The following is a 10,260-nucleotide window of genomic DNA, read 5'->3' as shown; positions in this document are numbered from 1 at the left end:
AATAAAAACTTAATATATAATTTATATATTTAATATATAAAATAGAAAGTTATTTTTTCAGTAATCTGTATTATAAAATAATCAATGAAGTGTCGAATTAGAGTCAAACAAATAGAACAATATAAATTTTATCGGGTTTCCGGGCCAGCCCATCGGGTTTTCGGGTCTGGCCCTAACGGGTTGCGGGTTAATCGAGTGCGGGCTAATCGGGCTGTAATTTTATCGGGCTGTAATTTTATCGGGCTGGAAATTTTCAGCCCTAACCCTATAAATTTGGCGGGCTATTCGGGTCAGCCCACGGGTTGCGGGCTAAATTGACATCCCTAGGTGTATCATTCAACATGTGTACCAGTGTATGCATTGTTTAAAATTAAAAATTACTTTTTGTGCTATGTTGTCAACATCGTGTGTGTAATATGTCACTAAGAATAAGATGTACTATCAATTTATTTACATAATATAATGTGTATATGGATAATGGATATATCTGTAATCTGTGCATGTAATATATATGTATTTGGTTTTTAGTTACTGCAAATGAGAATCATGAGATGGCTTATATAGTATATACATTAGGGCATCAGCAGTGGGGCGCCCTAAGGCGCGCCCTATGTCGCGCCACGTCATCAGTTTTATCCTCCTACCTCCCCACCTGCAGTGGGGCGCCCTAAGGCGCGCCCTATGGCGCGCCACATCATCATTTTTTTAATATTTACAAAATCCATACGAATTTAAAAAAACTAATAAATTAAAATACGAATTTCAAAAACTTCATTTCATTCATTACAATGCGAATTAAAAAAACGCAAACTCAGCGACGGCGGTTACGAGCCCACACTTCTTCAATCATGTCGCTCATGAGCTGCGCATGATCCTGTTGGTTGAACATTGAGGCCTGTCTAGATAGAACCTCATTGAAGCCTAACGGGAACCCTCTATCGGGTGGTGTCTCGGTCGATGTGCCGGACGAGCTAGATGCACGGTCATCTTCATTCCAATCGGCGATGCTTCTGCCTTCATTCTCGACTATCATGTTGTGCATGATTATGCACGCATATATGACATCGGCGATAACTTTCTTGTACTAGGAACGAGCCGGTCCTTTCACAATTGCCCACCGTGATTGGAGCACACCAAATGCCCGCTCGACATCCTTCCGCGCCGACTCCTGCTTTTGTGCAAATAAAACCATCTTCTCACCAATTGGGCAGCTGATCGTCTTTAGGAAAACTGGCCACCGTGGGTAGATGCCATCAGCCAAGTAGTACCCCATATGGTATTGGCGTCTGTTGGCAGTGAACTCGATGGCCGGGCCGTTGCCGTTACATTGCTCGGTGAAGAGGGTGGACGAGTTGAGGACGTTAATGTCGTTGTTCAACCCGGCTACGCCGAAGTAAGCATGCCAGATCCAAAGTCGATGGTCAGCGACGGCTTCGAGGATCATCGTCGGGTGGCTGCCCTTGTATCCACTTGTGAATTGGCCTCTCCACTCCGTCGGACAATTCTTCCACTGCCAGTGCATACAGTCGATGCTCCCGAGCATCCCAGGAAACCCGTGCGCCGTCTCGTGCATCTGTATTAGACCCTGGCAATCAGTGGCAGTCGGCTTGCGCAAATATGTGTCGCCATAGGCCTCTACTATCCCCCCGACAAAAGCGCTTCAGACACTCGCGGCCTGTAGAATCCCCGCAGTGGAGGTACTCGTCAAAAAGGTCCTCCGTGGTGCCGTATGCCAACTGACGAATAGCAGTCGTGCACTTTTGCAATGGTGTAAGGCCGGGTTTGCCGATGCCGTCCTCCCGAAACGTGAAGTATTCATCACGTGAAGACAATGTCCGAACAATGCTGAGAAAAAGGTACCGCGACATTCTAAACCGGCGGCGGAAAACAGTCGGGCCCCATCGTGGTTGATCGGAAAAATAGTCTTCAACCAGACGTCTGTGAGCTTCCGGGTGGTCGCGTCGGACATACGTCCTATGTCGAATAGGCCTACGGACTTGCTCAGCCGCCGCTGCCGCCGCCTCCTCCTCGCGCTGCATTGCCGCATAGCATGCCGCCATGGCCTCTTCAACGGCTGCATCTAATGCTTCTGACGTCGAACTACCGGACTCAGACAAACTAGAACTATTGGTGTCGTCGCCGAGATTCATTTTGGTTGGATGTTGAGAGAGAATATGTAAAGAGATAGTCGATATGTTCGTATGTACAAATGAATGAGAAACGAGATTTAAATAGAAAATCAAAAACGCGTGCCATCGTCCGCGACCATCGTCGCAAAGCCCATAGTGGGGCGGACGATGGCGCGGCCAATGGCCTATCGTCCGCTGCCATCGTCCGCGTAGGCCGCAATGGGGCGGATGATGGCACGGACGATGTCCATCGTCCGCGCTATACTCCGCGCCCTTAGTATAGGGCGCGACGATCGTCCGCGGCCTATGTCACGCACCCGCAATGGGGCGGACGATGGCGGGCGCGGACGATGCGCGCTATCGGGCGTGCCATCGTCCGCCCCATTGCGGATGGCCTTATGATTTATTGATTTATGTGTATGTGTATATAATATGGGAGTATTTTAGATTTTTTAGCTATCGTCTACTGGAGAACAAAATTAATATGGGAATCATGAGATGGCTTATACACATTATTTGTTTAGGCATTATTTCAGCTTTATGCTATTTAGACGTAAAAGGAATTTAAATAGTCAATAAACCCTAACCTTTTTTTGTTTAATATATGTCAGTAGTTACTTTATTACTAAACATATGTTACTGACTGTATCTTTATGATATTTGGACATTTTAGTTAATGTATAGTTATTAATTACGTTATAGTTTTGTGCTAAATATATGTGGTGAATTGATTCTATACTGTTACTTGATTAGTGATTAATTTATGCTAATTATATTTTTATGTTGCAGATTTATAATTGCTAAGGATGGAAGATTCTTCTCCAACAATTAATACAGACACTCCAAATAGTTCCAACTCTAAGAAGAGATAAAAAACTTCTGAAGTTTGGAATAACTTTACGGTTGAAGAACCTGACAAAAATGGGAAAAATGTCAAGTGCAATCACTGTCTTCAAAGATGGAATATGAAGGTACGAAAAATGGAACATCCACTTTTAGTCGTCATATGTTGGTTTGTAAGAAGAAACCGAATTTCAGTGATTTGAGTGCTATGTTTCTTAATCACGATGGGAAGTTAAGGGTTAAGGATAATGTAATAGATTCAAAAACATGTCGGGATTGGATGATTAAGGTATCAGTTACACATAATCTTCCCTTGAAGTGGGTTGAATATAGCGCAATGAGAGGTTTTTTGAAGTATTTGAACCCGAACATAAGATTTATCTCTAGAAATACTCATGCCTCGGATGTGATGAAATTGTATGGATGTGAAAAGGAAAAATTAAAGATAAGATTGAATAGTATTCTTGGAATGTTGTGCTTAACTAGTGATCTTTGGACTGCTTGTACTAATTCGTGATACATTTGTTTGACTGCACATTTTGTGGATGAAGAATGTAAACTAAATAGCAAAATACTTGCATTTTGTTCTATGCCTCCTCCACATTCTGCACCTGAATTAGCTCAAAAAATTTCTGATATCTTGATGGATTGGAAGATAGATAGGAAAATCTTTTCTTTTACTTTGGATAATGTTGCGGCTAATAATGCCATGGTGAAATTATTGAAAACACAACTTCAGTTGCAAAGCTCATTATTGTGCAATGGGGAATATTTTCATGTGAGATGTTGTGAACATATTTTGAATCTTATTGTACAAGAAGGGTTGAAAGTAGCTAGTGATGCTTTAGATAAAGTCAGATCGAGTATCAAATATGTTAAAGCATCAGAAGCTAGAATGATCAAGTTTAAGGAATGTGCAAGAAAAGTTGATATTGAATTTACTACTTCATTGTGCTTGGATGTGCCTACACGTTGGAATTCCACATATTTGATGCTTGCTAGTGGAATTAAATATCAACGGGTTTTCTCTATGCTTGAATGTGATGATTTAGCTTATAAGCATTGTCCGACAGAAGACGAGTGGGAAGGAGGAAAAGTGATGTGTGAATTCTTGGAGCCAATTTATGATATTACTACTTTAATTTCTGGTTCATCCTATCCTACTTCCAACTTGTACTTTATGGAAGTGTGGAATATTGCACGTTTATTGGAGAAGAATTCTAGAAGTCATGATGAAGTGGTAAAGTCTATGCCTCTTAAGATGCAATCAAAGTTTGAGAAATATTGGGAAGAGTATAGTGATATTCTTTCCATGGGGGCCGTGTTTGATCCAAGAATGAAGCTGAAACTTGTGGAGTATTGTTACTCAACACTTGATCCTCTTTCAAGTGAGGACAAAGTCAATAGGTTGAAGACGAAATTGTATATTCTATACGATGAGTACAAGAAAAAAGGTGATGATGCATATTTGTCTAAAGTTTCTCAATCTAGTGGAAGATGTAATTCTGAACTTGGAGAATCTAAATTCATGGAAGGAGTAAGAAGACAAGAAGTGGGAAAATTGAAAATGAATCCTAATGTGTTTGTTGTAAGTATTTTTTTAATAAATATTTATTTAATTTATATTCATATTAATTTCATTTAGAATCATTTTACTTACATTTTGATAATATTGTTATAGGCATATAGGAGTTATAGAGGTGCAACTTCGGAAGCAAAGTCAGCATTGGATGTATATTTGGAAGACATGACGACGGATGAAAATGCTAAACTTGATTTGCTTAAGTATTGGAAAGATCATTCATCCAATTGCGCAGAACTTGCTAGGATGGCGTGTGATGTGCTTAGTATTCCTATAACAACGGTAGCAGCTGAATCTTCCTTTAGCGTTGGAGCACATATCCTAAACAAATATAGAAATAAACTTCTTTCTGAAAAGTCCAAGCTCTTATTTGCATGCATAATTGGTTGCATGGATATTCTAAAGGTAAGATTTTACTTTTGTTATAAAATTAAAAAAATCAAACTATATTTTATTTTAATATTTTAATAAACTTTTGTTATACAATATTACAATATTGTAATATTGTAATTCTTTTATTTTAATATTATAAAATTAAAAAAATCAAACTATAAAATTAAAAAAATCAAACTATATTTTATTTTAATATTGCTAGCCCGAAACCCGAAGGTTTAGGGTTAAGGCTGAAAATTTAGAATCCGATAAAATCTCAGTCCGATAAGCCAGCATCCGATAAACCCTAAACCCAAATAGGGCTGGCCCGAAACCCGCTGGGCTGGCCCGATTGACATCCCTATTTTGTGGGACGCGGGAAATATTGGTTTCAATATACTGTGAGTGTAAAAAGTTACTCCCTCCGTCCGTGAAATGTTGTCCACTTTGCTTTTTTACCTTTTCTGGTAATGGACCTCACTTTTCACTAACTCATTACACCCACATTCTATTATAAAACTAATACATAAATGTGGGGCATACATCCACTAACTTTTTCCACTCACTTTTCTTCACTTTTCTTAAAACTCGTGCCGAGTCAAACATGAACAACATTTTGCGGACGGGGGGAGTAGTAAGGGCATCAGCAGTGGGGCGCCCTAAGGCGCGCCCTAAAGCCCGCCCTATGCACCGCCACGTCAGCGTTTTATCCTCCTACCCTTTCACCTGCAGTGGGGCGCCCTATAGGTTTTACTATTGTTTTGTTAATTAGTTTAAATGTTTTCAAATATATAAATGCAAACTAATTAAAAAACACAACGATTAACTAAAAAATGACAAATACTACATTGATTAAAAAAAAGTACACGAGTTAGAAATAAAAAAAAGTTGACTACTCTACAAAAACCCAACTTCCGGCCCAGCTCATCGATCAACCCCTGGAGGTATTCAGCTTTGGCCGGGTCCGTACACTTCATGATGGTGTTATGCGTGTCCAAAAACCTCCGTGCCATCGAGGCCGTTGCCAACTCCGCGTAGGCAAGTGCCGACGGGGTCGGGATCGACGATGGGGGGCGGTCGCAGCTTGCGAGGAGGATGTCGCCTTCGCCTTCCCCTTGTTCTTCGCAGCCTTGATGTCTACGGGACGCCGGGAGGACATCGGTGTGCCGGAACTCTCATCCTCCGTGTACGTCCGGTTGAGGTCCACCGTATATGCGCCGCTTTCGCTGCTCGTGTAACCACCAGTGTCGGTGGTCTTTGTCCTCTTTGTCGCACCGGTGTGCAGAATCCCGCCTTAGAACTTCTGCTTGTCCTTCAAGAGCGCCCAGACATTGAAATGCTTGAAGTCGCGGTATATGGACTGGTACGACAACAGCGCTCTATCGCGCACATCGCTCAGGATCTCGCCGCTTCCCTGCTCCCTCGAGCACTTCTCGTACTCCGCAGCGAACAGGTTGACTTGCTTCTTAACCTGATCCCAGTACTTGCGGAGTGCTCCCTATGACGTTTGTACGCGCTCGGCGGCTTCGACTCATTGTAGCGCTCGACGATGCGCTCCTAGTACGCAAGCTGCTTTTGGTTTCATCCGATTGGTTGTTTGTCCTCCCGGGGGCATACTCTTCATTCGTTGCCGGAGGTGGCAACTTGTACGCCCGGTACTTGATCCGCTTCTTTCTGGCGGGGGCGGCAGCGGCGGAGGGGGCGGCGACCGAGGCGGTGGGGGCGCGGCAGGGTGAGTTGAGACGGCTCCATGTCAGACAGACCGTAGGAATCAGTACTGAATTCAGGATCGTACTGCGTGTCGGGGTTGAACGACCGATATTCGTCAGGTTGTGTACCCGGCCAACGTGCACCACCTCCAAACATCGGACTATTGGGACTTGAGTAATCACCGGAATCCATTTTCTAGTGTAAATTGAGAGTGAAAATGTTACAAATGAAGGTGGGGTAGGGGGTATTTATATAAATGAATTTTTCGAATTTAAAAAAAAAAAAAAAAACGCGTTGCATCGTCCGCGTCGCCCACAGTGGGCGGACGATGGCGCAGACGATGCCCTATCGTCCGCGCTTCCTCCGCGGACTATCTGTCGGGCGAGGACGACGCATCGTCCATCGTCCGCGCACCCACAGTGGCGGACGATGGCGCGCCCGAGGCATCGGGTGGCCCTATCATCCGCCCCACTGTGGGTGCCCTAAAGTGTGGAGTCTGTGTACTAAAAGTGAAAAAATATGAAGTATAATTTTTTAAATTAAGAATAAAACAAAATAATAAAATAATTTTTTAAATAGTAGATAGATGGAGTATGCGGGGTGGGGATCCTCTGTGCAAGTTTGCAAAACAGCCCCTACTGTTACATCTATATGAATAAAATAATCAAATCAAATAAATATATACTCATATTAATCCCTCCGTCCCATAATAGATGTCGCACTTTCCTTTTTAATTTGTCCCACAAAAGATGTCACATTTTCCTTTTTAGAAAAAGTTCTCTCTCACATTAATATAAATATACTATTTTCTCTCTCAACTCAACACATACAAAGCAACATCTCCTAAAATCCCGTGTCATTATCCAAGTGTGCGATCTATTATGGAATGGAGTGAGTATTTTATTGTGATGTGAATAACCGCCAGTGGCGGAGCCACGTGGGAGCAAGGGGTACGACTGTACCCCAAAATTTGTTGACTTAGGGGGTGTTCGGTTGGCAAGATTAAATCTCATGATTAAATATGTATCATGTTTGGTTCATAAGATTGAACCCTTCAACTTAATCTTAGATAGATAGTCTCATGATAATTAGTCATAGCCTCCCCCTCCAACTAAAATAATCCCACAACTTAATCCTAGATGGATAGTCTCATGATATTAGTAATGGCAACCGTACGCCACCTTAGTATATAATTGTTGTAGGATTAAAAAATAGCGTAATTGGTATAGTGGTTGAGCGCTTCAATTGCTTTTTTTCGAACCCGTGATCGATTCTTCCTGCCGCCACTCTCTTTCCAATTAGCGTTCCCACCTATTTTTTCAATCTTAATTGATTTATATAGCATTTTCTTTCATCTGAATTATATTCTCATGTGATAGTAGTTAGAAATTTATTTTTTATTACAATAATATTCTTAATGGTTTAGTATGATTGTTTTAAAATAATTTTAGACTGTGTGTATATTTTCGTAGTACTTTATTTTTCATTATTTTATTTTGTGGATATAGTAGTCATTTTTACGAACGAAGCTTGTTAATTTGGTTATGCTACTATTCTCTCCGTCCCAGCTTAATTAAAGCGTTTCTTTTAGGCATAAAAATTAAAAATTTGTTTTATAAAAAATAAATAAAGATAAAATAAATGAAGATTATAGTATGATATAAAATAAAGTAAGAGTGACTAGATGTTTTATTTTTATTTTTACTAAAAAAACGACTTTACTAAGTCGGGACGTCTAAAAAAAGAACACTGACTTAACAGCCTAACAGCTGAGGCTGCTGTGCAAACTTGGACTCCCCATCCGAGTACGTGATAGTACTGCTACAAGAGATCCGTCAAAAATGCATTTCGAGTGACGTGAGTCAGTATATAGTGAAATTAAGAGCATCCACTATGCTGTCCCCCCACCGTCCCTTTATTCCTCCATCCCTTAACTAAGGGACGGAACCTGCAACGCTCCGTCTCTTAACCGTCCCTTAACCGTCCCTTATTCCGTCCCTTAAATTACTATTCATTCAATTTCATTTTTTATTTTTTTTCCAACACAATTCAATTAAAACAAACACACTTCATTAAAATTAAAATAACATTACAACATAAAATAAAAATACAACTTAAAATTTAAAAAAAAAACATAATTAAAATCTTAAAAAAATAAAAATAACATAATTTAAAATACAATTTTATATGGACATCTTTGAATGTTTTATGTTTCACTTTCGATGTGGGACAAAATCATTTTTGGATGTCTCTATAAAAGAGAAACAATCAAGAATGATTTTGTCCCACATCGAAAGTGAAACGTAAAACATTTAAGGTTGTCTCTATAAAAGAGAAGAAACCAAGAATGACATTGTCCCACATCGAAAGTGGAACATAAAACATTCAAGGTTGTCTCTATAAAAGAGAAGCAACCATGAATGACATTGTCCCACATCGAAAGTGGAACATAAAACATTCAAGGTTGTCTCTATAAAAGAGAAGCAACCAAGAATGACTTTGTCCCACATCGAAAGTGGAACATAAAACATTCAAGGTTGTCTCTATAAAAGAGAAGCAACCAAGAATGACTTTGTCCCACATCGAAAGTGGAACATAAAATATTCAAGGTTGTCTCTATAAAAGAGAAGCAACCAAGAATGAGTTTCATAAATTCGCAAGCCCATCAAATATATTTGGGTTATTACGAATTTCTTGTATTTATTTATTTGTAAAAATTGTTTTTAAATATAAAAATAATTTTTATAAATAAAAAGTATTTTTTTTTAAATTCGATTTTTTAAAAAAAATTGATTTATTGCGTCAGCGTGACGACGCCCACTCGCGGGCCGGCGAGTGGGCGTCACGCATGGCGCAGGGGCGCGCCACGTCGCCACGGCGTGTGGCGTGACAGCCCGTCCCGTGTCTCGCAGGCACGGGCCGCGGTACGGGATCGGGACGGGCGCGGGACGGGACGGCGTGTCGCAACGCGTCGTGCGAGCGTTCCGTCCCTTCGCGACGGAACACGGGACGGTAGCGCGCCGCGTAGTGGATGCCGTAAGAGAAAAATATTGGGAGTAATAATAAAGGATGACTCTATTTTACATAAGAAATTAAGAGAGAAATATTTAAAAAGTAGGTTAACTGCACCTTGAAGATTATATAAACTTCAAATCATGTCCACCGAATTCTTCTTTCTTTATTTTATAAAGCTTGGACAAAAGTAGTTCAATCTTTATCTGAAATTAAAATATACGACTTTGGACACTTTTGTTAAGTTTAATTCATGACCTCTGATTTGAAAGATTACCGTTGCACTGTCTTTAACCACGTGGGCCTGTTCACTAAGATTAGGCAGCAGGACCGAATTTTACATTTTTACGACAGATAACTATTCCCTCCCCACTTCTTTAGTTTATGTATATAGTGAATTATAGGAGTACAAAACTACTGCTCATAAAATGAAATTCGTACTAATGCCCGCAGGGCCGTAGCACAGTTGGCAACGGAGGGGCAGATCTTGCTGCAATGAGTATGAGTTTGAATCCCATTGTTGTCGTGTACTTGCTTCCATCTCTAAGGCACAAATGTGAGACCTTGGGAGATGGGCTTCTGGCAACCAATGGGTTAAGGCCTCTTCCTTAA

At 40.7% G+C, this 10,260-nt stretch overlaps 1 protein-coding gene across 1 annotated transcript; it reads left to right on the top strand.

Moving 5' to 3' along the window:
- The first annotated feature begins 3,561 nt into the window (after positions 1 to 3,561).
- Positions 3,562 to 10,260, top strand: LOC121766807 (zinc finger BED domain-containing protein RICESLEEPER 2-like). Its single transcript, XM_042163046.1, has 3 exons — positions 3,562 to 4,560; positions 4,654 to 4,959; positions 10,102 to 10,260. The coding sequence occupies exons 1-3, from the start codon at positions 3,562 to 3,564 to the stop codon at positions 10,258 to 10,260; spliced, it is 1,464 nt and encodes a 487-aa protein (XP_042018980.1).

This window comes from Salvia splendens, chromosome 15, assembly GCF_004379255.2.
Source record: "Salvia splendens isolate huo1 chromosome 15, SspV2, whole genome shotgun sequence".
Lineage (NCBI taxonomy): Eukaryota > Viridiplantae > Streptophyta > Magnoliopsida > Lamiales > Lamiaceae > Salvia > Salvia splendens.
This window is presented reverse-complemented; position numbering and strand designations above follow the sequence as displayed.

Excerpts from the sequence above, each read along its gene's own strand:
- LOC121766807 (XM_042163046.1), top strand. The coding sequence starts at position 3,562 with ATGCCTCCTCCACATTCTGCACCTGAATTAGCTCAAAAAATTTCTGAT. Across the intron at positions 4,561-4,653 it reads TGAATCCTAATGTGTTTGTT|GCATATAGGAGTTATAGAGG; the intron begins GTAAGTATTTTT and ends ATATTGTTATAG. Across the intron at positions 4,960-10,101 it reads GTTGCATGGATATTCTAAAG|GGCCGTAGCACAGTTGGCAA; the intron begins GTAAGATTTTAC and ends TAATGCCCGCAG.